The following is a 27,834-nucleotide window of genomic DNA, read 5'->3' as shown; positions in this document are numbered from 1 at the left end:
TGGAGAGAGATGCACATCAGCCGCGTGTCTAGATGAGATACCTGAGTGGAGAGAGATGCACACCAGCCACGTGTCTAGATGAGATACCCGAGTGGAGAGAGATGCACACCAGCCACGTGTCTAGGCTCTGGGGACACAGAGGAAGCGCAAGGCCTGTGTCATGGTCTCCCAAAGGAATGAGGAGAGGCCCAGACACTGTTCACAAAGGAAACATCATTCTGTGGTCCCCACCTCTATCGGATGTATGGTCTGAGTCCCCACCTAAAGCAGTCCTCATCTAAAGCTGGCTTGGAGGTGTGCAGGCCCATGGGGGTATGAGGGAGGGCAGGGAGCCGGAGGCTCAAGTCCTGCAAAGGAATCTTTTTTTTTTTTTAATTAATTTATTTTCAACTGTGCTGGGTCTTCGTGGCTGCACACGGGCTTTCTCTGGTTGCAGCGGGCGGGGGTGACTGTTTGTTGCCGTACACGGGCTTCTCCCTGAGCTGGCTTCTCTTGTTGTGGGCTCTGGGCGCTTGAGCTTCAGGAGTGGCAGCCCATGGGCGCAGTAGATGTGGCACATGGACTTGGTTGCTCTGTCTCATGTGGGATCTGCCCAGACCTGGGATCAAACCCGTGTCCCCTGTATCAGCAGGTGGATTCTTACCCAGTGTGTCACCAGGGAAAGTCCTCTTTTTTAAGAAATGAATTTATTCCGCACTTGGCTGCACCAGGTCTTAGCTGCGGCACTCAGGATCTCTCGCTGTGAAGCACAGATTCTCTTGGGCTTAGCTGCTCTCCTGCAAGTGGGATCGAACCCGTGTCCCCTGCATTGGCAGGTGGAAGTCCCTGCAAGGCAGATTCTTAACCACTGGACCCACTTCCTTTGGAAAGTCTCCAAAGGAATCTTTTTTCGTGAACTTGTCACTCCCATAGCTGACCTCTCTCCTCTTTCTCATTGTTCAGGTACCAACCTCACAGCTGCTTTCATGCTCCAGAGAAGCCTTGAGCCCAGAGGACCCCTGGTAAGAGTCAGGGGTGAGGCATGGGGAGACCACTTGGTCGTACAGACTTCATTTCTGCTGTGGGGGGAGAGTGATGAGGTGCTGTGAAGGGTGGGAGTGGATCCTTGGTTTCCCTGGGTCTGGGGTCAGAACTGATGGGGCTCTAGAGACTGCCTTCTGGACACATGGGAAACAGCTGAAGCAGTGCTCCTGCTCAACACTAAGGCCCTGCGCTGGAGGGGCAACTGAGCCCATGTGCTGCAACTAGAGAAGCCTGCTCGCTGCAATGAAGACCCAGTGCAGTCAAATCATTAAAGAAAGAAAGAAAAATAAATACAATTTATTTTTTCTAATGCAAACGAAAAAAAGAAGCAGAGCTTAAGGAGGGGGGATGTTCACTGCGGTCCCCATTCTGTCCCCTCCGGAATGGATCCTAGTTCTCCTACCAGGGATCAAACCCACATCCCCTGGATTGCAAGGCAGGTTCTTAAGCACTGGAGCACCAGGGAAGTCCCAGGCTCTGCACCCTGGTGTAGCTTGTCGCCTTCGGTCCTTGCGGCGGCTCTCACAAGTGGTATTATGAGAGCTCCTTTTTCAGTGAGGCTCAGAGACTGTGTCGCGTGCCCCTGCTTGTACACCTGGTGAGTGTGTCCTCACGCCAGGACCTGAGGTCGGGTATGTGTTTCTTGAGAGTTCTTTGTGACTGAGCTGCCCCGCCTTTAATCTGCTTAGAAATCACATAGGAGTCTTGTGAAAATGCAGACATTGACTGGGTCTGGGGAGCGGGGCACTGAGCTTCCGACAAGCAGCCAGGAGATGTGGGTGCCAGCCGCTCCAGGAGTTGCAGGGTTCTGCGGCATGCTTTGTGGGCGGCTGGGAGGCAGAGACGCCAGTGAGGTCCTGGCAGGCGTGCTCAGCCCATAGTTAATGTGTCCCTCTCTCCGCCTCCCTTTTCCACGCAGTTGTTGTTACTTGGCCTCACGTAAGGAGTGTCTTCCCTGCAGCAGGTCAGGCTGCCCTGACTGTGTACCCACCTTTGTACAAAGCAGCCTTTTCTGAACCTGGTCTCTGCTTCCTGAGTCATGCAGAACCCATGTTCACAGACTCTGAGTGAAGCTGTTTCCTGCAGCCTGAGACAGGAAGTCCCCAGAACACATCCAGATTTCTCTTTCCTTTTGTAGACAAGGGCTTGGCAGGGTCATGCCCAACAGAAACACCAAGCGCTAGAATATTTGGACAATATTTCTACCACACATTAAGTCAGTCTGAGATCTAAAGAATGTCGATATGTCACTGTGCTTACAGCAGAGATTGGCACAACACTGTAAATCAATTATTCTTCAATTCAATTAAATTATTCTACAATTAAAATAAGTCACTTCTTGTGTTGAACCGGCTCAGATCTCTAGGTTCTGTTGCTCTTCTGTCTCCATGTGTAAGTGCACCCAAACTCTCAAGTCTTTTAGCAACAATAGATGCAAATCTTTGTTCTCCTGCCAATTCAGAAATCAGAAACACATATTCAGGAGCGGTAACTTGATTTGATCTATGAGTTCGTCCAAATTGCTGAATTGCTCTATCAGCACTCCATGGTAAACAAGTGAGGGGACAATTGGTCTTTTTGTTTCCTTTTTTTTTTCCCCTTTACTTTTTTTGCTTGCACAGGTTGCACTATTGAGAAACTGAGATTGTATAAACCTGGTCAAAAGCTGCAAGATACCACAATCTTGTAGATGTCAAATAAAAAGTTATTATACTAAAAAAAAAAAAAAAAATCAACCTGAGATCTGAAAATCTGGATTCACACACAGGGTGAATTTGGAGCTAATTATTTCATAAACGTGTTTTGTCATCTGATTCTTTTGCCCAACAAACTTTCCTCCCTTATTCAACTGGGGATTGATCAACAAGATTTTAATGCAGGTACAGCTTTCCAGGAACACCTGCATTGTCCACACATGAGACCTGAGTTTAGGCAATGCTATTATGAAATGTCCTCATTGGTCCCCAGTTCCCAGTAAAGCAGTGGATGTCAGCTGCCCCCTCTACCTGTTTTTCAGTGAATAACCTAGGGCAGTAGTTACTGGGATGCCCAGCGTGTGAAGGTTTAAGTCTGTCCTAAGTTCCATATCCCTTTCTTTTTAGATCAATTCTGAATTCTACACTGGATGGTTAGATCACTGGGGCCAACGTCATTCAACAGTCAACCCTAAAGCGGTGGCTTTCACCCTTCATGATATGCTTGCTCTCGGGGCAAATGTGAACATGTGAGTGTTAATTTTTGGAGGGAAGGGTGTCCTCTGTGGTTGTGGGCTCATGGTGAAGCTGTGGGTTCATGATGAGCTGTGGGCTCATCTGTTCTCTTGTTTCTTTGTAGGTACATGTTTATAGGTGGCACCAATTTTGCCTATTGGAATGGTAAGAGCAATTTAACATTTGTTTGTAGAATCTAATGGTAGACTGTTTCTGGTGCTTGATTTTGCCCATGCCTATGGCCATCTGTGATTCTTCTGTTTTGGTTTGTCTTCTGCTAAATTTCCTAATATGTAAGATTGCCTATATAATATTAAAAAATCACTTTTATTTTTTATTTATTAGGAAGAGAGAAATTTACTTTTCTATTGAGAATGATTTTTTAAAGTTGAATATGCAGGTGTTATGAAATAATCAGTGTTATATGAATGAGTAGCATTAGGATGCTTATGAATTACCCTTCTATACTTGTTTTAGATGTTCAGAAGTTATTTTTTACAATTTAATTCAACATTTCAATTTAATTTACAAATGTGTAAGAATCATAGAAGTGGAATTTTTTTCCCTATGTAAATTTGAATTTTTCTAGGTTTTCTTTATTTTAATTTTATTGAAGTATAGTTACTTTACAGTGTATTTCAGGTATACAGCAAAATGATTCAGATAGAGAGATAGATAGACATAGATACAGATATATATATATTTCTTTTTCAGATTCTTTTCCCTAATAGGTTACTATAAAATATCGAGTTTTCTGGCTATACAATAGGTCAAAAAATCATTTTTCTTTTATTTGGTCACACTTTACGGCATATGAGATCTTAGTTCCTTGACCGGGGATCAAACACATACCCCGTGCATTGGAAGCATGGAGTCTTAACCATTGGACTGCCAGAGAATTCCTACAAAATCATTTTTCTTTAAAAAAATTTTAAGGGCTGTAAGTTGTACATTTAGAAACTATTGTTTAAAATCAAGCTAACTGGGCAAGTCATAGTCTCTGGCTATAACGTACTTGTTCATATATTCTGGTCTTTTTTTCTCTTTCTTTTTTAAGAAACATTTTGTTGAGGCATAATTCACATACCCTAAAACTGATGATTTTTTAAATATATGATCTAGTGGTGTTTAGTTTAGCACAAACTTGTGCAGTCATTACCACCATCTAATTCCAAAACATTTTCATTACCCCCAAAAGAAACCTCAGACTCAAGAAATGCCCCACTGCCCCTTCTCCCAGCTCTTGGCCACCACTCTTTGTCTTTATGGATGTGCCTATTCTGGACATTTAATACAAGTAGAACCACACAGTATGTGGTCTTTTGTGTTTAATTTCTTTCATTTAAGCATAATCTTCTCAAGGCTCATCCATATTGTAGTGTGTATCATACTTTATTCTTTTTCATAGAGGAATAATATTCTATTATGTGGATATACTACATTCTGTTTCTCTGTTCATCAGTGATGGACATGTGGGTTGTTTCACCTCTTTTGGCAATTATGAATAATATTGCTATGAACATGGATGTGTAAGTATTTGTCTGAACCTCTGTTTCAGTTCTTTTGACTGCACACCTAGGATTGGAATTGCTGGTTCTCATGGTAACTAACTCTGTTTTTAGAGTTAGAGGAACTGCCTCAGTATTTTCCAAAGCAAATGCACCATTCCGATATTTCCTATATGGTCTCTTTTTTTTTTTTTTTTGCCACACCACTTGGCATGTGGGATCTTAGTTCCCTGAGCAGGGATTGAACCCTCGTCCCCTGCAGTGGAAGCACAGAATCTTAACCACTGGACCACCAGGGAAGTCCCTATATGGTCTTTTTTTGTGGGTAGGAAAAATTATGATAAAATTCTCCCAGTTTATTTGGTCTGATGACCTCTTAGTGGTTTGCTGCTGATCCTGGGCCCAGAAACCTGTGTGTCTACCGTGGACCTTTTTTTTAGCCACAGGGGAGGTCATAAACAAGATCACAGCTGCAAGGTTAATAGTCAGACATGTGAGTCATGCCATAGGCCTGGCCACTGCTGGCTATGAGATGTCTGGGGGCTTTTTTGGGAGCTTCAGATGCCCTGCTGATCCAGTGTGGGGATATCTGCTGGGGTTGCCGAGAAAGTAAATGGGGAAAGTCCTTTGTAGACACCAGGGTGCTTAGTGAGGGCCATCTGCAGGAAGAAACCTTGCATCTGGAGGGCCACCTCTGTGTCACTTAACAGTTGGCTCTAATGTGTTTCCTTATTCACCCCCTCCACAAATCCATAAGAAACTGTCACAGGAGAAGGCCTTCTGTAGTAACTAGTGGCATGGTTTTGTCTTCCAGGAGCCAACACCCCCTACCAACCACAGCCCACCAGCTATGACTATGATGCCCCCCTGAGCGAGGCCGGGGACCTCACTGAGAAGTATTTTGCTCTGCGGGATATTATTCAGAAGGTGAGTGCTTTGTGCATGCTCCAGGGGCTGGTCTTGGACCAAGCCTGTCTGGGACTAACGATGCTCTGTAGACATCTTCCTGCAGCCTTTGTGTGCAAGAGGATGGATGAAGGGAGGCATCAGCTAGACTTGACCCCAAGTCTTGGCCCCACCCAGTTAAGAGTGAGCCTGTCAGCAAGTGAGGCCATAGCACGTGGCTGTGTTGTAAAGATTAGAAAGAACACAGGTAAAGCCTCGGGAATAGTCCTTGCACATACGCTGTCCTGTAAGTGTTAGCCGTTACTATTTTTTATACTAAAGGTATAAATGTGTGTCCACATAAATAGCTGAAGTGTGCGGGAGAGAAAAATCTATGGGCATTGTGAACACAGGGCAAGTGTGAGCTGTCAGCAATGCTTCATTTTTCTGCTTTGGAGCAAGTGATTGCTATTTCCTCCTGGCCTGACACCTGAACACTTAGTCCTGCTAGTGTTGTGACCTTTTGAGGCATCTAACACACTCAGGTGGGGTTTCCTGTCTCTGTGTGGCTTTAAAAAAAAAAACCCACAGTTTTTCTGCTCAGTCACCTGAGTTTTGAAGTTAAAAAACAAAGGTTTTCTGCCTATAAATGGTATAAACTTTTTTTTTTGTTTTCAACATAGTCTCAATTTAAGCCTAAGTGTTAACGTTAATATTATGAAATACTTTAAACCTGTTAAAAAGTAGAGTTGATACCTAACTACTCAGAGTTTATTCACTTCATCTGCATTTGCAGATGTGTGGTTAAAATGTTGCGTGTGTGATTTTTATTGTGGGTTTAATCTCTAGAATTTAGAGTGATGACTCCCAAGTTCTCTCTTGTACATTTGTTCTCTGTTTCAGAGCTCTCTGTTCCTATCTATATTGTTTCCTTCCTTTATTTGAAGCTTAGCTTTTTAAACCAGACTTTGTTCTTTTCTAATATAAATACTCAAGTCTGTACCTTTCCTTCAGGTACTGCTATGGCTCCATCTCGTAAGTCTTGATATGTAATGTATTTATTATTATTTGCTTTTAAACACGCTGTTTTTATTTCTCTTTGACCCGTCAAATGTTCAGAAGTGAGTTTTTAAAATATTAAACACAAGTATTTTTCTAGTCTGATGGTTTCTCACATAGTTGCATTCTGGTTAGAGAATGTTTTGAGTATAATACCAATCCTTGAAATTTATTGAACCTCCTCATACAGCCTGGCTTATACCAATATGAACAAATATTCCATGTATTCTTGAAAAGACTGCATGTTTTATAATTAATTGTTGGCTATAATCTGTATATGTGTTCATTTGATTAAGCTTATTAATGGTGCTATTGATATCTTTTATAGCCTTCCTAATTTTTGTTAGTTTATTCTATTAGTTATTGAGAGAGTTGTGTTTATGTATTTCTCCTTGTAGTTCTGTCAGTTTTTGAGGCCATATTATTAGAATGCAAATTGAGAATTAAATCTTTTTGTATCATTATATGGAAACTGTCTATCTCTGATAATGATTTTTGCCTTAGAATCTGTTATGTCTGATACTAATATACTTACCTGCATTTTTACCTGGTGTATCTTTCACAGTGCTTTAATTTCAAGCTTTCTATATCCTTTCTTAAAAATCATCCCCCAAAACTCTGTCCCAAAACAGAAACAAACTCACAGACATAGAGAACAGACTTGTGGCTGGCAAGGGAGCGAGGGATGGATTGGGAGCTTGGGGTTGGCAGACAGAAACTATTATACATAGGATGGATAAGCAACAAGGTCCTACTGTAGGGCACAGGGAGCTATATTCAATATCTTTGTAATAAACCATAATGAAAAAATAATGTATAAGTGTATAACTGACTTCGTTGTACAGCAGAAATTAACACAACACTGTAAATCAACTTTACTTCAGTAAAAATAAAAAATAAAAACATACATCCTTTGTAAACAGGACATAGCTAGATTTTTTAAAAATCTCGTTTGAACATTTTATCTTTTAACTGGTGCACCTACTGGTCATCATTCATTATAATTCTTGATACACATCGATTCATTTCAGCCATCTTGTAATTATCTACTTGCCTACCTTTTCTGTTTTGTCTTCTTTTCTTACTTTCTTTTGAGCTGTTTATCTTTGTTTTCTTGTATCACTGCCCCCTCCACACCCTAATTTGAATGTTATCCTCTACATTTTCACTTCTTTAGGGGTTACCAGTTGAAGCGTAAAGTATGTACACCCCACCCTCCCCACAAAAGCAGAGCTCATTAGTGTAGAACTCAGTGAATTTATAAAACACAAACCCCTGGAGCCAGCACACAGCCCCTCAGCAGCTTCCCACATGTTCCTTCTAATTACTGACTTTCCACTGACCTTGATCACCGCAGTGCTTGTTTTTTGACTTTATATAGATGGATTCATACAATGTGCACTCCTTTATACCTGGCTTTCAAAAAGCTTTAACATTCAGTTTTAACTTATAATAATTTAAAATTAATCTGTATCTTTACTTCTTTCCTACAACCAGAACTTTATCTCACGTTAACTTCAATTACTTCCCTCCTGACTTGCATGCTCTGAATGGTGCGTATTTTAGTAGTGGGCTAGTTGTGGATGTGAATCTTCAAGAGAGATTTGTTTTCTCCCCAGTTTATTGCTGTGCAACAAATTACCCACAAACTTAGTAGCTTAAAACAACGGATGTTAGGAGTTCCCTGGTGGCCTGCTGGTTAGGATTCTGGGCTTCCACTGTCACGGCCCAGGTTCAGTCCCAAGTTGGTGAATCCCACAAGCTTCATGGCATGGCCAAACATATACATATATGATCTCACACAGTTTCTGACAGTGAAGAATATAGGGTGGCTTAGCTGTATGTTCTAGCTCTTGAATTTTCCTGAGGCTGCAGTGAAAGCTGTTGGTCAAGCCGCAGACTCTAAAGACTTGCGTGGGGCTAAAGGATCCATTTCTTGCTTTCGTTCTTTTTTAAATTGAAGTATAGTTGATTTACAGTGTTATGTTAGTTTCCTGTGTACAGCAAAGTGATTCAGTTATACATACATATACATATTCTTTTCCATTATGGTTTATTACAGGATACTGAACATAGTTCCCGGTGCCATGCAGTAGGTCTTGTTGGTTATCTATTTTATATATATAGTAGTGTGTGTATGTAATCTCAAACTCCTAATTTCTCCCTCCCCCACCTTTTTTCCTCTGTGGTAACCATAAATTTGTGTTTTTTTTTTTTTAATTTTGCTAGTAATTTATTTTTGGCTGCACTGGGCGTTCTTGGATGCGTGAGGGCTTTCTCTGGTTGTGGAGAGTGGGGACTGCTCTTCACTGTGGCGCACAGACTTCTGCTTGTGGCGGCTTCTCTGGTTGTGGAGCACAGGCTTCAGTAGTTGTGACTCTTGGGCTCTAGAGAGTGGGCTCAGTAGTTGTGGCGCCTGAGCTTAGCTGCTCCAAGGCCTGTGGGATCTTCCTGGACCAGGTATCAAACCCATGTCCTCTGCATTGGCCAGCAGATTCCTAACTACTAGACCATCAGGGAAGTCCCCATAAGTTTGTTTTCTATGTCAGTGAGTCTGTTTCTGTTTTGTAAATTAGTTCATCTGTACCAATTTTTAGATCTCACATATAAGTGATATTATATGGTATTTCTCTTTCTCTTTCTGTTTCATGTAGAATGATAATCTGTACGTCCATCCTACAAAATGGCATAATTTTATTCTTTCTTATGGCTTAGTAATATTCCATTGTATATCTGTACCACATCTTCTTTATCCATTCATCTCTCCGTGGACATTTAGGCTGCTTCCATGTCTTGGCTACTGTGAATAGTGCTGCTACAGACATTTTGAATTACAGTTTTTGAATTACACTTTTGTCCAGATATATTCTTAGGAGTGGGATTGCAGGATCATAGAGCAGCTCTATCTTTAGTTTCTTGAGGAACCTCCATACTGTTCTCCATAGTGGCTGCAACAACTTACATGCCCACCAGCTCCCCTTTGAAAGGTCCATCTCACATGGCTAAGGGCAGGTCACTAAAATTCCTTGCCATGTAGGACTCTCCATGAGGTGGCTCAAAATGTAGCTTCCCCCACAGTGAAAGATCTGTGAGAGAGCGGGCACCTCCAGATGAAAGTTGCAGCCTTTTTAAAAAAAAATTTTTTTAATTTATTTATGACACATGGGATCTTATTTCTCAACCAGGAATTGAACCCATGCCCTCTGCAGTGGAAGCATGGAGTCTTAACCACTTGACTCCCAGGGAATCACTGAATCATTGAACTCCCAGGGAGTCACTGAATCACTGAACTCCCAAAGTTGCAGTCTTTTAATTACCTGAACAAAGAATGACATCCCATCCCTTTTCCACATTCTTTCCTCCAGAAGCCAGTTATTCAGTCTGGGCCATCTTCATGGGGACTAAGTTCCACTTATTGAGGGGAAGAGGATCAGAGAATTTGTGGGCATATTGTTAAAATCATCGCATCCCCCTACAGTCAGGGTCAGATTTGTCACAGTCAATACTCACTGTAACCACAGGTAACTTTTGGTTATGCTGCTAATCCAACAGGTTCATTTATTTCCTTTAAGGGTTTTTTTATTTATAGAGGTTGCTTTTTTCATTTTTGACCTAAGTTTGTTTAATTATATGAAATTACAAAGTATGAGTATCTTTAAATGTTTCCTCTATGACTGTTAAGATTTCCAAGAAAGATGTCTTCTGATTTTCTGCCTGGAGTAAGCAGCTGGCTGCCAGCATTCTGCACCCTGGAGCAGGGCTGGGGTGGCGGTAGTTACTTTTTACTCTTTACATGATCACAGTCTCCCCTTTTAAAATGCTCCACGTGTCTTTAACTCTGCAGGTTAACCAGGAACCCAAAGACCATGTTTTCTCCTCCCCAGAAAATAAATCTCTAGTCCCAGGTGGGAGAGGGCATTGCATACAAAGAGCAGTGTTTCTCAAATACCAGCACATCAGAACCACCTAGTAACTTGATGGAAATTCTAATTCCACTGAATCAGAAACTCTGTGGGTAGGGCCAGCAATCTAGGATTTTACGGTCAGAGGATACTCTGACATGCACTAGAGTTTGAGAACCCTTAGGCTGGAGAAGAAGAAATCTGTGGATCGTGCTCCTTATTTAATTAAGCACCTGCACCTCCCAGGTTCGGAAGTACCTGGTGCTGCCAGTGTCGAGCCTTTTAGTAATTCTTCAGGACCAAACTGAATTGGTTCTTAGTTTCCTCCCATGCTCTTTGCCTTTCTTAGTACTGACTTGCCATTCGTTTGTCCGTTTTCCAACTTTCAAAATTCTCTTGCTGTTGTCTCCTCTCCAGTTCTTTAGTTCTGTATTTTTATGTCTTAAAAATCTGTTCCCTGAAATTTTACTGGTGTTTTGGGCAAGAATGACATCAGGTGTTCTGTTTAGTGAGCCTTCTTAACCTAAATGATCTCATTCTCTGTAATGAGATCATCACATGCTATTGTACATGTAGCATGTATCAGCTACATGCTATTATACTATTTAGATCTACTGCCATTTACTTAAACCATTTCTAACTGATGGGCGTTTAGATTATTTTGAACTTTTATTTTACTTATTTAAAAATTTTTAAATTAATGTGGCTTCACCGGGTCTTAGTTGCAGCATGTGGAATCTTTAGTTATGGCATGTGGGATCTAGTTCCCCGACCAAGGATCGAACCTGGGCACCCCCTGCAGTGGAAGCCCAGAATCTTAGCCACTGGAAAGTCCTAGTCTTCCGTCTACAGTCTTTCAGAATTTCCCCAGCTATTATAAACTTTCATATTATTCTATCAACTTCAAAACAAAAACTCGATACCTGTTGATGTTTTAATTAGTGTTGTATTAAATTTATACATCAAATTAGCGGTGATATTTACTGTATTGAGACTTAGCCAAGAAAATGTTTTTCTACCTATTCAAGTCTTCTCTGATGTCCTTGTTTTGAAGTTTTCTTAAAAAAACAGTCCCTGTCCATTTCTGAATATGTTTATCCTCAAGTATTCTATGTTCCTAATTCTAATATCATTATAAATGGAGTCTTTTATTTCTTCATGAGAAATATTATGATATATATTTGTCTTCAAAATATAACATCTTGAAATTTTTTTAATATATAGAATAATGTTGCAGACACTCATGTACCCAATACCTACATATAACATAGGTTATTATGAAATCTTTGCTTCTAATTGTTTAAGAAAATAATACAATGCAGATAAAGCTGGGTCTATCTCCTGTTTCTTGCCCTCCCCGCTCTGATGGAGGAGGAGGGAATGGTATTTATCCTTACATACATTTTGTGATTTTACCACAAATGCATGCATCCACATGTACTATATTTAATTTATTTAGTCTCTTTAAATTGTACATGAATATTCCATTGTACTTTCCTTTTTAAATTATTGACTGATTTCTATGATTTTATTAATGTTATAGTGCCTGTGGACTTGTTTTTGTTGCTTCATTTCACAAACCATTTCAGATTTATTTACTTATTTTTTAACAGATTTATTTAGATATAAATCACATACTGTGGACTTCACCCATTTAAAGTACACAATTCAATGGATTCTGTACATTAATTTTTTTAATTGTGGTAAAATATATATAACAGTAAATTTGACATTTTGACAATTTTTAAGTGGTTAAAAATTCAGTGGCATAAATTACACTCATAATGTTGTGTAACCATGGCCATTATCTATTCATGAAATCTTTTCATTCGCCTTGACAGAAACGCTGTTATGCAATAAGTCCCCATTACAGCCTCCTTTCATCCTAGTCTGGGAAGCTCTAGTCTACTTTCTGCCTCTGTGAATTTGCATATTCTAGATGTTTCACAGAAGTGGAACCATACAGTATTTTCCTTTTGTGACTGACTTATTTTACTTAGCATGTTTTCAAGATTCAGCCATGTTATAGCATGTGTCAGAATTTCATTTCTTCTTATGCTGAATAATACTTTATGGTATATATACAGTCAGTGCTCCATATCTGTGGGTTCCACATCTGCAGATTCAACCAACCACAGATTAAGGGAAAAACAAAAACAAAAACAGAAAGTTCCATAAAGCAAAACTTGAGGTGGTTGCATAGCACCAACTTTTTACATGACATTTACATTGTATTTACAACTGTTTACATAGCATTTACACTGTATTAGGTATTGTAAGTAATCTAGAGATGATTTAAAGTATATGGGAGGGCTTCCCTGGTGGCTCAGTAGTAAAGAATCCACTTGCCAAAGCAGGAGGCACAGGTATGATCCCTGGTTTGGGGAGACCCCTCATACCTTGGAGCAATTAAGCTCGTGTGCCACAACCGTGGAGCCTTGCTCTAGGGCCTCGGAGTGGCAACTACTGAGCCTACTTGGCACAAGGGCTGAAGCCTGTGCTCTGCGACAAGAGAAGCCTGTGTTCTGCAGGGAGCAGTAGCCCCCGCTCACAGTGAGAGAAAAGTATGCACAGCATAGCCAAAGAAGTTTTAATTATCAAAAAAGGTATATGGGAGAATGTGCACAGGGCATATGCAGATATACTCAAATTTCTTGAGCATCCTGGAGTTTTGGCATCTGCAGGAGTCCTGGTGGCAGTACCCTGCAGATACGAAGGGACAACTTGTGTACCAGTTTATTCATTTCATTCGTCTCTTGATGGACACTTCGAATTGTGTGACACTCTTCTGGTTATTTTGAATAACACTATATTAAACATCAGGGCACAAATATCTGTTCAAGTCCTGCTTTCCATTCTTTTGGCTATATACCTTGCAGTGGTATTGCTAGGGAGGCTTATTTTTAGAATACTTTTCTTTCTGAAATAATGAACTTTTCTATGCCTAACAAGAAAAAAAAAAAGCAAGTCAACTTAAAAACAGATATTTACATGTGCTTTCTTGGACAAAACATCGTCTTATCTTTGGCCTCATCACAACCTCACACTCTTCTTCTCCCATACATTTAGCAGCTTCTTTCTGCCTCTTCCCCACTCCTGCAGCCCTTCACATTTTCTTGACCTTCCCTGACTCTTATGATGGCTGGCTGTTAAGAATCACTGTCACCCTCCATAGCTCTCTCTGCTGCTGTTTAGAGTCTGTGCTCCATACACCAGCCTGGGCCATTCTGCTGTCACACTCTGGCCCTGGAAACAGGCAGAAGGACTGTGAGCTTCAGTGTCAACTGGCTGGAACAGGGATTTGTACTTCCAGCCTCAACTGGACCTTTAACTATCTGCACTTCTCTGTTTCCACCCTCATCTCTTCTCCCCATCCAGTGTGAACCATCACTGCCACACTTTTTCCATGACGTACAGGTGATGCTATCTCCTCCTTCATCAAGAACATTAATGCTGCTGAAAAAGCCAGGTGACATAGATATACATTTCAGACAGGGTATCACGTGAGGCATGAAAAACGAACGTATATTTAAATGAGTAAAAACAAATCATTACAAATTTATGGGTACCAGGGAATAAGGGGGGAGGAATAAATTGGGAGATTGGGGTTAAGGTATACACACTGCTATATATAAATAGACAACTAATAAGAACCGGTTGTATAGCACAGGGAACTCTACTCAATACTCAGCAATGGGAAAAGAATCTAAACAAAAAAAGAGTGGATATATGTATATGCATAACTGATCCCACTTCACAGATCACAGCCTATGAGTCATGCCATGCAGGGCCACCCAAGACGGACAGGTCATACTGAAGAGTTTTGACAAAACATGGTCCACTGGAGGAGGAAATGGCAACCCACTCCAGGAGTCTCATCTGGAGAACCCCATGAACAGTATGAAAAGGCAAAAAGATATAACACTGGAAAATGAGTCCCTCAGGTCAGAAGGTGTCCAATATGCTACTGGGGAAGAACAGAGGGCAATTACTAATAGCTCCAGAAAGAATGAAGCGGCTGGGTCAAAGTGAAAACGATGCTCGGGTGTGGATGTATCTGGTGGTAAAACTAAAATCTGATGCTGTAAAGAACAATAGTGCATAGGAACCTGGAATCTTAGGTTCATGCATCAAGGTAAAGTGGACCTGGTCAAGCAGGAGATGGCAAGGTTGAGTGTCAAAATCTTAAGAATCAGTGAACTAAAAAAAAAAAAAAAAAGAATCAGTGAACTAAAATGGAAGGGAATGGGCCAGTTTAATTCAGACGACCATTATGTCTACTACTATGGGCAAGAATCCCTTAGAAGAAATGAAGTAGCCCTCACAGTCAACAAGAGTCCAAAATGCAGTACCTGAGTGCAATTTCAAATACAGAATGATCTCAGTTCGTTTCCAAGGCAAACCATTCAGCCTCACTGTGATCCAAGTCTATGCCCCAACCACTGATGCCAAAGAAGCTGAAGTTGACAGGTTCTATGAAGACGTACAACACCTTCTAGAACTAACACTAAAAAAAGATGTCCTTCTCATCATAGGGGATTGGAATGCAAAAGTAGAAAGTCAAATGATACTTGGAATAACAGGCAAGTTTGGCATTGGAGTACAAAATGACGCAGGGCAAGGGCAAGAGAACATGCTGGTCATATCACACATGCTTTTCCAACAACCCGAGAGATGCCTCTACACATGGACATCATCAGATGGTCAGTACTGAAGTCAGACTGATTATGTTATTTGTAGCCAAAGATGGAGAAGCTCAGTACAATCAGCAAAAACAAGATGCGGAGCTGACTATGGCTCAGATCACAAACTCCTTATTGCAAAATTTGGGCTAAAATTGAAGAAAGTAGGGAAAACCATTAGGCCATGCAGATTTGACCTAAATAAAATCCCTTATGATTATACAGTGGAGGTGACAAATAGATTCAAGGGATTAGACCTGATAGAGTGCCCAAAGAACTATGGATGGAGGTTCATAACATTGTACAGGAGGCAGTGACCAAAACCACCCCAAAGAAAAAGAATGCAAGAAGGCAAAGTGGTTGTCTGAGGAGGCTTTACAAACAGCTGAGGAAAGAAGAGAAGTGAAAGGCAAAGGAGAGAGGGAAAGATATACCCAACTTCAGAGTTCCAGAGAAGAGCAAGGAGAGACAAGAAGGCCTTCTTAAATGAACAATGCAAAGAAACAGAGGAAAACAACAGAATGGGAAAGACTAGAGATATTTTCAAGCAAATCAGAGATATCAAGGGAACATTTCATGTAAGGATGGGCACAATAAAGGACAAATATGATAAGGACCTAACAGAAGCATAAGAAATTAAAAAGAGGTGGCAACTATGGAGAACAGTGTGGAGATTCCTTTAAAAACTGGAAATAGAACTGCCATATGACCCAGCAATCCCACTCCTGGGCATACACACCAAGGAAACCAGATCTGAAAGAGACACGTGTACCCCAATGTTCATCGCAGCACTGTTTATAATAGCCAGGACATGGAAGCAACCTAGATGCCCATCAGCAGACGAATGGATAAGAAAGCTGTGGTACATATACACAATGGAATATTACTCAGCCATTAAAAAGAATACATTTGAATCACTTCTAATGAGGTGAATGAAACTGGAGCCTATTATACAGAGTGAAGTAAGTCAGAAAGAAAAACACCAAAACGGTATACTAACGCATATATATGGAATTTAGAAAGATGCTAACGATAACCCTATATGCAAGACAGAAAAAGAGACACAGATGTGTAGAACAGACTTTTGGACTCAATGGGAGAAGGCGAGGGTGGGATGATCTGAGAGAACAGCATCAAAACATGTATATTATCAAGTGTGAAACAGATCGCCAGTCCAGGTTGGATGCATGAGACAAGTGCTTGGGGCTGGTGCACTGGGATGACCCAGAGGGATGGGATGGAGAGGGAGGTAGGAGGAGGGTTCAGGATGGGGAACACATGTAAATCCATGGCTAATTCATGTCAATGTATGACAAAAACCACTACAGTATTGTAAAGTAATTAGCGTCCAACTAATAAAAATAAATGGAAAAAAAATATTGTATCAAAGAAGAGGTGGCAAGAATATACAGAAGAACTATATAAAAAAGGTCTTAATGACTTAGATAACCACTATATTGTGGTTACTCTCTTAGAGCCAGATATCCTAGAATGTGAGGTCAGGTGAACCTTAGGAAGCATTACTACAAACAAAGCTAGTGGAAGTGATGGAATTTCAGCTGAGGTATTTCAAATCCTAAAAGACGATGCTGTTAAAGTGCTGCATTATGTCAGCAAATTTGGAAAACTCAGCAGTGGCCATAGGACTGGAAAAGGTCAGTTTTCATTCCAGTCCCAAAGAAGGGCAATGCCTTAGAATGTTCAAGCTACCACACAATTGCTAGCAAGGTGATGCTCAAAATCCTTCAAACTCAGCTTCAGCAGCTCATGAACTGAGAACTCCCAGATGTACGAGCAAAGAGACAGAGAAACCAGAAATCAAATTGTCAACATTTGTTGGATCATGGAGATAGCAAGGGAGTTCCAGAAAAACTCTACTTCTGTTTCACTGACTACACCAAAGACTTTGACTGTGTAAATCAATTCTTAAAGAGATGGGAATACCAGACCACCTTACCTGTCTCCTCAGAAACCTGCATGCAGGTGTCAAGAAGCAACAGTTAGAACCAAACATGGAGCAACTGACTGGTTCAAAGTTGGGAAAGGAGTACAACAAGGCTGTATAGTGTCACCTTGCTTATTTAACTCATATGCAGAGTACATGATGTGAAATGCTGGGCTGGAAGAATCACAAGCTGGAATCAAGATTGCTGGGAGAAATAACAAAACCTCAGATATACAGATGGTATCAGTCTCATGGCAGAAAGTAAAGAGGAACTAAAGAGCCTCTTGATGAGAATGAAAGAGGAGAGTGAAAAAGCTGGCTTAAACTCAGCATTCAAAAAACTAAGATCATGGCATCTGGTCCCATCACTTCATGGCAAATAGAAGTCGAAAGAGTAGAAGCAAGACAGATTTTATTTTCTTAAGCTACAAAATCACTGTGGACGGTGACTGCAGCCATGAAATTAAAAGACACTTGCTCCTTGGAAGGAAATCTATGACCAACCTAGACAGCATATTAAAAAGCAGAGACAAAAAAAAAAAAAGCAGAGACATCACTTTGCTGACAAAGATCTGTATAATCAAAGCTACGGTTTTTCTAGTAGTCACGCATAGATACAAGAGTTTAACCATAAAGAAAACCAAGCGCCAAATTGACACTTTCAAATTGTGGTGCTGGAGAAGACTCTTGAGAGTCCCTTGGATAGCAAGGAGATCAAACCAGTCAATCCTAAAAGAAGTTAACTCTGAACACTCATTGGTAAGACTGATGCTAAAGCTGAAGATCTAATACTTTGGCCACCTGATGTGAAGAGCTGACTCACTGGAGAAGACTCTAATGCTGGGAAAGATTTAAGGCAAAAGGAGAAGAAAGCAGCAGAGAATGAGATTGTTAGATAGCATCACCAACTCAATGGACATAATTTGAGCAAATCCTGGGAAATAGTGAAGGACAGAGGAGCCTGGTGTGCTGCAGTCCATGGGGTCACAAAGAGTCAGACACAACTTAAGTGACAGAACAACATTACTGATTTACTTTACTGTATACCAGAAACTAACACAACAATGTAAATCAATTATACTTTAATGAAAAAAATTTTAATCACTGCAAGTTAAAATTTTTTAAAGATTAATATAATTGGAAACATCACAAAACTTAAAAATGTATTTTGCTTTATTCACTGCTTGAAACACCTCTGCCATCCTTCTTTCCTTATGTTCTTTTGGCTTCAGGCTGTTTTATTGTCTCTTCAAATGACAGCAGTGTTTGTAATCTTCTCTAGTGAGATTGGCTCTTGAGTGTGGTTGATAGAAATTTGTTTTTCAGTATTGACAGTTTAGAAAAACAAAAGCTTCACATTTTGTTACCGATGGTGTTATATGACTATTTAGTATTGTCATGCAATTGGGGAGATGTCTTTCAAGTTCTTGCATGCATGAGCTATAATATTTGGAAGAAATTACAGACAGGTTCTGGCTGCATAACATTTCAAACCCTGTTCCCCCTCCACAACCCACATATTTCTGGGGCTGGATGCCTTAGAGCACAGTCATGTTGCAAGTCAGCATAATCTGTTAGCAATAGTTTACCTGCTCATGGGACCGACAGTGCAGCTTGTAAATATATTTTCCACCCAAATTAAATAAATCCCCACCTCAACCCTTCTCTGGTTGAATCAAGGCCTGTAGCCACTCTAAAGCCCCTTCACCTAAGAGCATGCTTGACAGAGGAAAGCTGGAGCAGAAAGAGATGAGTGTTTTAGCCTTTTGTGGTTAAATTGTGATACTTTGCAAATTCTACAGAAACCTCTGAGCATGCACTGCTAGGACCCTCCTTGGGGAGGGAGTGACCCTTGGGGGCATTTCTGGGTGCAAGAGATGAGTTCAGAGGCTGCTGAAGTAACCAAGGAATGAGATGACGGCACAGGCAGCAGGGAGTGGAGAGACAGCAATTGATTTGAAAAATATTTGGGAGGTAAAATTGGTGACAAAGGGAAGTGAGAGTGTTAGTGGCTCAGTCATGTGTGACTCTTTGCAAACTCGTGGACTGTAGCCCACCAGGCTCCTCTGCCCTTGGGATTCTCCAGGCAAGAATACTGGAGTGAGTTGCCATTCCCTTCTCCAGGGGATCTTCCTGACCCAGGGATCAACCCTGGGTCTCCTGCATTGCAGGCAGATTCTTTACCATCTGAGCCACCAGGTAAGCCCAAAATTGGTAGGATTTAGCCACTGGCTGAATGCAGGCGTGAGGAAGAATGAGGAGTCATTGATTGGTCCATGTTACAACATTAAGTGGATAACTGGATGGGTATTGGGGTTAGCAACTAAGACAGAGAGCTGCAAGGAAAACACAGGTGGGAAGTGGGGTGGGGGAGAGAAGCCAGTTATGTTCAGGATGCCTCTGGGGACATCTGGGGGAGGTGTCTGTCTGGCAGGCATCTCACTTAAGAGTGAAAAGTTCCAGAAGAAGTCGTTAGGACAGACATGGATTCCACAGTCGTTGTGGAGGCGGAGGGTGAAGTTCAGGAGAGGCTGAGATTGCAATGCAGAGCTGATCAAGAAGGGCAGTGGGCCATGCAAAGGACAAATCCAGGGGATCCCAGGTGTTTAACCAGTGGCCACAGTAAGATGAACTCATGAAGGAGACAGAATCTTCAGAAATTTATGTGATTCAGCAGCTTATGATAGATTGCAACATAACATGTAGTTGTCTTTCCCCTTGTTGTCTGTGTTGATATTTTAGGTATAGGAAGAGAAAAAAGAACAACTTCAAAAGTGGGCTTTTTCTTAGGAGACTTTGTAGATGTTCAGCTAGCTGGTTTGTTAGATGGTGTTCAGAGTATTTGTTTGCATGGAGGAAAAGAAATGGGATCATAAATGTCCCCATATACACCTCTTCCTGCCTCTGTCCTTCACCAAAGACTTAAAAAGTTGAGTGGGTCTCTTCTTTAGTCTTATCTCAAGACTAAGCTGGGTAGAGATGGACAGTCTCTTTCACTGACGTGGACTCCCAGGGATGGGAATTTCCCAGCAGGCTGCACGGGTAGAGATGGACAGTCTCTTTCACTGACGTGGACTCCCAGGGATGGGAATTTCCCAGCAGGCTGCACAAGCCTGTGCTCAGTGGTGAAGGCTCCTGGCAGCCCTCCAGGCAGCACAGGACTCTTTTAAGGCATGACCGTGCTCTCGATATTTGCATTTTTTAAGCTATTCTCTTTGCTGTGGGTAAAACTCAACCAACCTGGTTAACACTTTGACCTCGAGGATGAACCATAAGACTGTAGGGTAGCGCCCTCCTACTCATTACCAATTCCTGAGAGGGGCAGTGGTGAGTTTATTTTTGTATGCTTTTGAATGAGAGTTTTGTTCCAGTTCTTAATAGGGCTTCTAGCAAAGATAAGTCCAGCTGACTTTTTGAAGATGGGTTATTCTGTAGAAATTAATCAAGTTGTAGTTGATGACCTTGATGACTGGAGTGGATCTTGGAATTCCTTGAGGGTGGCATTGGGGCTGGGCAGTGACAGGGCATGGGAGAATGGCCAACATGATTTTCAGTGTTTCAGAAGCTTAATGACATTTGAACTTTGACACAGGACCAGTCCACACTGGCTGACTGTCCTCTTGGTTTATGGCTAGAATGACATTAGTTCAGTGGGTGAGCCAGCTGTCTCCTAATGATCCATGGTGCTGGTGGAAACAGTGTTTATGTCAGATAATTAAGGATGACAATGTGAATATTGCTTAATGAGCGTTAGTCTTTTAAAAAAAAATTTATCGAGGCACAGTTGATTTACAGTGTTGTGTTAATTTCTGCTGTACAACAAAGTGACTCAGTTATACATATAGATACATTCTTTTTCATATTCATTTCCATTAAGGTCTATCGGAGGATACTGATTATCGTTCCCAGTGGTACACAGTAGGGCTTGTTGTTTATCCATTCCACATATAATAGTCTGCATCCGCTCTAATCCAAACAGACAGTCTCTTAAAGCATCACCTAAACTCCTGTGGCATTAGTCCATTCATTTCCTGCATACCTGGCTTTTTTAGTCTGTCTTTTGAAGTGATTTCTCTGAAACACTGATCTGGTCAGGATGCCTTCCGTGACTCCACCCTATTTTCATCAAGCCTCATCTTTCAATTCTCCCTTTTATGTAAACCATTTTTTAAAAATTAAAGTATAATTTACAGTCCTGTGTCAGGTTCAGGTGTACGACAAGATGACTCAGTTCTGTGCACTCTTTTTCAGATTCATTTGCTACATTACAGGCATTGAATGTAGTTCGCTGTGCTATTCAGTTCTCCCTCACGTTCTACAGGAGGTGCCGCTTCTACCCCCTGGCCTCTGCACAGAGTGGCCCCTCTACCTGTATCCATCTGGAAAATGAGGACATGCCTCATTACCTTCTCTGGGGAGTCATCTTTGAGTCATCTCTCTGCAGATTTACTCACACTTTGCTTTCTGCCACTATGTTATACTGTGGAAATCTGGAATACACAACTTCTCCTAGTGTTAATATAACTTGTTTATACACACTGTCACTCTAGACTTGGGGCTGTTATTATCCTCAGTACCAAGCACAGGACCTGACACAAAGTACTTTCTTATATTTTTTTTTTTTCTGTGCCACGTGGCTTGCCAGATCTTAGTTTCCTGACCAGGAATTGAACCTGGCCCCATCAGTAAAAGTGCAGAGTCCTAAACACTGGACTACCAGTGGATTCCCCAATTACTTTCTTAATAAGAGTTTATTAGATAAATGAACAAAAACATTAGAGGTCTTGGGGAGAGAATAGTTGGTCACCGTTGTATCTGTTGGATTCTACTAGGAAAAGAGCAGCTTCCCACATTGAGTTTGTCCCTCTAAATAAGTAGGATAAAAAGCAATGACAAGTCTGAAAACTATGATTAAAGTACAAATTACTATGGAGACATAAAGGTTCAGAAGTTTATTTTGCTATGTTTGTCTATTTCTTTTCTGACACATTGGTTACTTGGACAGAAGATTAGAATTTTGCTATATGATAATCAGTGAAGTGAAGTGAAGTCACTCAGTCGTGTCCGACTCTTTGCGACCCCATGGACTGTAGCCTACCAGGATCCTCAGTCCATGGGATTTTCCAGGCAAGAATACTGGAGTGGGTTGCCATTTCCTTCTCCAGGGGATCTTCCCGACCCAGGGATCGAACCCTGTAAACTCACTATAATAATTTTTTTAAAGGTTGTAGCAAATGATAGACAGATGGAGGCTTAATATGGAGAATATAATGAGCTCATACTACTGATTTAAAAAATCAAGATCCAAATAGATAACTGGGTGAAAGACATAAACAAGTATAGACCTCTAGTGAAAACTTTGGCATACCTTATATTAAGAATCATATAAAATGCTTATGTCATTTGACCTAATGACCCCTCACTTGACTGGAGGAGGGCATGGCAACCCACTCCAGTATTCTTGCCTGGAGAATCCCATGGAGAGAGGAGCCTGACAGGCTACAGCACCTGGAGTCGCAAACAGTCGGACATGAATGAAGCGACTTCACATGCACGCCCCTTACTTGGAACTTTATTTTAAAAATTCTGAACATGGAGAATGTTATAGACAAGAAGTTGTTCATTGCAATAGTATTTATAGGATCAAAAACTGGAAATAATTCAATGCCTAATATTGAAAAGTGATGGTTATATAAATTCTGTTATACCTTTTTGAATATAATATGCAAGTAAGTAAAATTGTTACTATTTGGTCCATGCCAAAAGTGCTTTTGGTAAGCGGTAGGAGTAAATTATAAAATGATTTCGTCTTTATGTGTGCATAAATAGAGGGGGTATAGGAGGAAAACTACAAGAGAGAGATGGTTTTGTGGGGTGGGGAAGATACTTTCTACTGTATTATTGTTCGGCAAAAAAGGAGGCAAGATGGAGCTGTAGATGGGACTTACCTGGTGGTCCAGTGGCTAAGACTCGAAGCTCCCAATGCAAGGAGCCTGGGTTTGATCCCTGGCCAGGGAGCTGGATCCCACATGCTGCAACTAAAGGTTCTGCAAGCCTCAACAAAGATTCTTGTGTGCCACCACTAAGACCCAGTGCAGCCAAATAAATAAATTAATTAAAATAGCCAAAAAAAAAAGACAGAGCCAGAGGAACAACACTAAATTTGGAGTCAAAGTCCCAGCTCCCTCCCTTGCCCCTTTTCAAAATCTTGAGCAAGTTCCTCGGTCTCATCTCTAAAGAGAAAATATAATAACCAGCTCTGAGGGCCTATGTAAGGAGTAAATAAGATGACAGAACTGGCACATCAAAGTTAGCTGAGTGTAGGTTGAATAAAGGTGTCTGTGCAGTTGACTTTTTCATCCAGTGTGGTAGAGAGGTTGCAGTCCTGGCCACACCTTGGCTTTAGAAATTAGGTGGGTGGTGGCCCCCTCCCACGTACAAGTAAATGGGGGATCTCCCCCATTTACAGACTGCTGCAAGGTCTCCTCGGTGGATCTGTGCTGACCGCTGTTATTGGCCAGAATGTTGGGGGTTGGGGGGAGAATGGGGTATGTCTCCTGGCAAAAGAGAAAGAATGTGATCTGGACTTCAGGGAACGTTGGGAAGAGAGACCTCGCATCTTGATCTGAGACCAGGAGTAACTCTGGCCTCCTTTGTGTTACTGTGAGTCATGAAGTTCATTTTAACATGACCTTTTACATTTCACAGAAATATAGACTCATAGAATATTAGAAATACCAAGGACTCCCACTTCCAGATGGCTGCGTGTCTACGTATCTATCTCTTCTTCCTTCCAAAATGTGACTAATGATTAAAAAAAAAAAAAGATTTTTTTTTCTAAATGAAGCCAACAAGAAGGGAGCTGTCCATGCATGAGAGATTTCAGCCAATTTCTGGGAAACAAAAAGAGATGGAGCAGTGGTGACTGAAAAAGTAAGATAAGGAAATCTAAGTTCCCAGTGAGCATGGAAGAGGATTATAGGGAACAGGGAGTATATTGACCTTAAAGAACCAAGAAGAGCTGGGGTCTTAGAAATGCAAGTAAGACAAAGGATGGAAAGGAAAGCTGAAAATGGAAGATCTGGGTGGTCCAGTGGTTAAGATTCTGTACTCCTTATGCAGGGAGTGGGTATTCGATCCCTAGTCAGGGAACAAAGATCCAAGATCCCACATGCTGTGTATCATGGCCAAAAGGTTTTTAAAAAGCAGGGGTAGCAGGGTGGGAAGGCTGATGAAACTCTACGTATTTCCCGTCAGACCCTTCACTCCTTCACCCCACTTTCCAGTAAACTGTCCATCAGGGAAGCATCTCTCTACCAGCCAGAAAATTGGAGGATTAAAAAAAAAAAAAAAAAGTGCATAGGCCCAGAGCAAAGACCCCACATATTATACCTGATTTCCTGCGAAGTTATCCTAAAACAAAGCTCCCCACTGGACAAGCCTGACTCCTGTATACATAACAGGACTGGCACATAGAAGCTGAGTGTGCAAATGCTAGGGCATTCTTCTGCATTACCGTTAAATGTGAACAGACAACTAAGGATGATGGCCAGATGTTTGTGCAAACCCATGAAAACTGCAACCAGGAGGAGAAAGACCAAGATGAAATAAACAAAAAAATAACCCTAAAGGCAAGAGGACAGATCTTAAACAAAGCAAACCTTCTCAAATTTATATCCTTCAGAGATATTTGAGAAGATAGTGCATCAATAAAATAAGAACAGAATACTTTGATAAAGGAGACCAAGAAAAAGTTATTGGAAATTTAAAGAATTTCCTAGAAATTAGGTGAGAAGACAGATGGAAACAGGAGAGAACAGATGAGACACATAGAAGAATAATCTGGGAGGTGCAGGTTACTTAAAAGGAAGGGAAGAGTCCACAAGTCTGCCCTATACATCTGAGTCTCTTTTTCTGTTCTGCATATAGGGGAGAAGGCGAGGGTGGGATGTTTCAAGAGAACAGCATCGAAACATGTATATTATCTAGGGTGAAACAGATCACCAGCCCAGGGTGGGTGCATGAGACAAGTGCTCGGGCCTGGTGCACTGGGAAGACCCAGAGGGATCGGGTGGAGAGGGAGGTGGGAGGGGGGATCGGGATGGGGAATACATGTAAATCCATGGCTAATTCATTTCAATGTATGACAAAAACCACTGCAATGATGTAAAGTAATTAGCCTCCAACTAATAAAAATAAATGGAAAAAATTTTAAAAAAAAAGGAAGGGAAGAAATGGAGCAAAAGAAAACATCAAAGAAATAATACAAAACTTTTTCCAAAATAGAAAAGAATATCTGAGTTGCCTAGCACAATGAATGTAAAAATCATGTGTGTCCAGATGCATCTTTACAGAAATTTAGGATATTGGGAATAAAGAACCTACAAGCTTCTAGAGAGAGAAAGCTGGTCACCTTTTTCAGGAATGTGCTTGGCATGAGCCACACCAGGGGACAGAGGACACTGAACAGCACCTTGGTCATTCTGAGGGAAGATGATTTTAAAAAAAAAAAATTTATTTATTTGGCTGCATTGACTCTTAGTTGCAGCATGCAAACTTAGTTGAGGCATGTGGGATCTTGTTCCCTGGCCAGGGATTGAACCTGGGGCCCCTGCATTGGGAGTCTTAGCCTCTGGACCACCAGGGAAGTCCTGAAGATGATTTTCAACATAGAATTCTATACCTATTCAAATTGCTAACTAAATACGACATACTCAGACATTCAAAGATTCAGGAAGTTTCCCTCCCATGTACCAGTTCTTAGGAAGTTACTTGAGATTGCCCTAGTGAAATGAGGAAATCACGAGATTCTAGAAACGGGGTGGGGCGGGCCAGAATAATGATAAAGCCTGGGGACTTCCCCGATGGTCAAGCAGTTAAGACTCCACACTCCCGATGCAGGGAGCATGAGTTTGATCCCTGTCAGGGAATGGGGGTCCCACCAGCAGTGCAGCAGGGCCATAAATAAATATGAAAGTTTTTCTAAAATAATCATGAACTCTCAACCCTTGGAGCAGAAGACTGAGAGTCCCAGTAGGAAGTTTTCTAGGAGAGAAAAGTGTGTTGGAAGAAACTTGATACCATCTTTGGAAATTTGGAACCATCTAACCACCATGTTAACCGAACAACAGAGAGGAAAAAAGAAAGGCAATTAGAAACCCCAGGGAAGAGAAAAGAAAAATAACATCTGCAAGGAGAGAGAATATGCCATCCTGGTACATATCCACCATTTAGCTGTGCAGAGAGCAATATTTATATAATTGTAATAATGTGAGCACAAGTGATTAATTTTTAATGTAAGGTCAACATACACTTGAAGGGAGGACTTGTGACTATAGGATAGACCTTTAACCTTGACATTGTAAAAAGCACAGCTGATGGTTTGGAGATGGGAGTGGAGAGGAGAGCTAAGGGGAAGGATGCAGACAGCCTTATCTTTAAATGTGTGGAGACAACGGATAGTGTCCTAGTTGGTAAGAACTAAGAAATAAAGGTATAGGGTATTATTTAAAGCTACAGAGATAACCAGTAGAGAAAGTAAAAATGGTGACATAACCATTTTGGCAAGAAAGAGTGATATTTGAAGAGCATAACTGAGCTAAATCCCATGTATTAAAGAAATAAATGATCATGCTTTAAGTTGCTCAAACAAGAAGTAGCAGATAAATTTAGAGACTAAAAGAAGCAAAAATCGAAACAGTGAAATGATTTTAAAATGGTTTCCTCTGAAGAACAGAACTAAAAGAATATTGCAGGAAACCACTGCTTTTTACTATGCTTTTTAAAATTACTTTTAAAAAGGGAAGCTGAGAGGCGGCGGGGGGTGGGGGGCGGGCGGGGAAAGAAGGAAAGAACTAAGAGCCCTGACAGATCATAATACAACCTATTAATATTTGGAGATTCCAGATGGACATAGACTTTTTTTAAGACCTGGGAATTACACCTATATCTTCTGACATTAATATAAATTGTGTGTGTATGTATTTAATAAGGTTTTGTTTTCATTTAAAAATAATTTCAAACTTACAGAAATGTTTCAAGAATAAGAATAGTAGGACAAACACTGTGTATTCCACACCCAGATTCACCCGTGTGAAAATTTCACTACATTCGTATCACCATCTGCCCCTCGCCGAGCCCATATGTTCTCTAAACCTCTGGAGGGTTTTAGACATCAAGACCCTTGACCCCTACATACTTCAGTGTATGTTGTTTAAGAATAGGCAAGAATATGCTCTTATATAACCACAGCAAATTTAACATGGACACAAAACTTTAATCTACTCATAAGATTTAATTTGCAAAGAGCATCTTTTCCTACTGTAGACTCCCTCCCCTCAGAGTCAGTTTTGCCATGTACCTTTTTTTTTCCCTCCCCACCCCAGTCTTCTGCTGTCACTTTCATCCTACTTGCTTTTGCCTTTTTGTTTCACCCCATTCCTAATTCAGGTCTCAGTTTTTGTCATTGTTTTTAAAAATAATCTTATCTGTTTTTGGCCGTGCTGGATCCTCTTTGCTGCATAGGCTTTTCTCTAGAGCAGGGGCGATCCTATAGTTGTGGTATGTGGGCTCCCCTCACGGAGACTTGTTCTCGGGAGCATGGTCCTCAGTAGTTGCAGC

General features: G+C 41.1%; 1 protein-coding gene and 1 non-coding gene across 4 annotated transcripts in view; one reads left to right on the top strand and one right to left on the bottom strand.

Moving 5' to 3' along the window:
* Window positions 1–27,834, top strand: part of GLB1 (galactosidase beta 1) — a 103,298-nt gene that overhangs the window by 42,692 nt on the left and 32,772 nt on the right. For all 3 annotated transcript variants that reach the window (XM_020888549.2, XM_020888559.2, XM_070455310.1), the window contains exons 7-10: window positions 943–1,001; window positions 3,126–3,247; window positions 3,358–3,398; window positions 5,556–5,668. In XM_020888549.2, coding sequence (XP_020744208.2) covers window positions 943–1,001; window positions 3,126–3,247; window positions 3,358–3,398; window positions 5,556–5,668 — 335 coding nt within the window. The remainder of the gene's footprint in view (window positions 1–942; window positions 1,002–3,125; window positions 3,248–3,357; window positions 3,399–5,555; window positions 5,669–27,834) is intronic.
* TRNAG-UCC (transfer RNA glycine (anticodon UCC)) lies at window positions 4,968–5,040 on the bottom strand. The gene has a single exon. It is a non-coding gene; the product is annotated as a tRNA-Gly (tRNA).

Source organism: Odocoileus virginianus, chromosome 26 (genome assembly GCF_023699985.2).
Source record: "Odocoileus virginianus isolate 20LAN1187 ecotype Illinois chromosome 26, Ovbor_1.2, whole genome shotgun sequence".
Lineage (NCBI taxonomy): Eukaryota > Metazoa > Chordata > Mammalia > Artiodactyla > Cervidae > Odocoileus > Odocoileus virginianus.
Note: the sequence above shows the minus strand (reverse complement) of the source record. Positions and strands in the feature narration are given on the sequence as shown.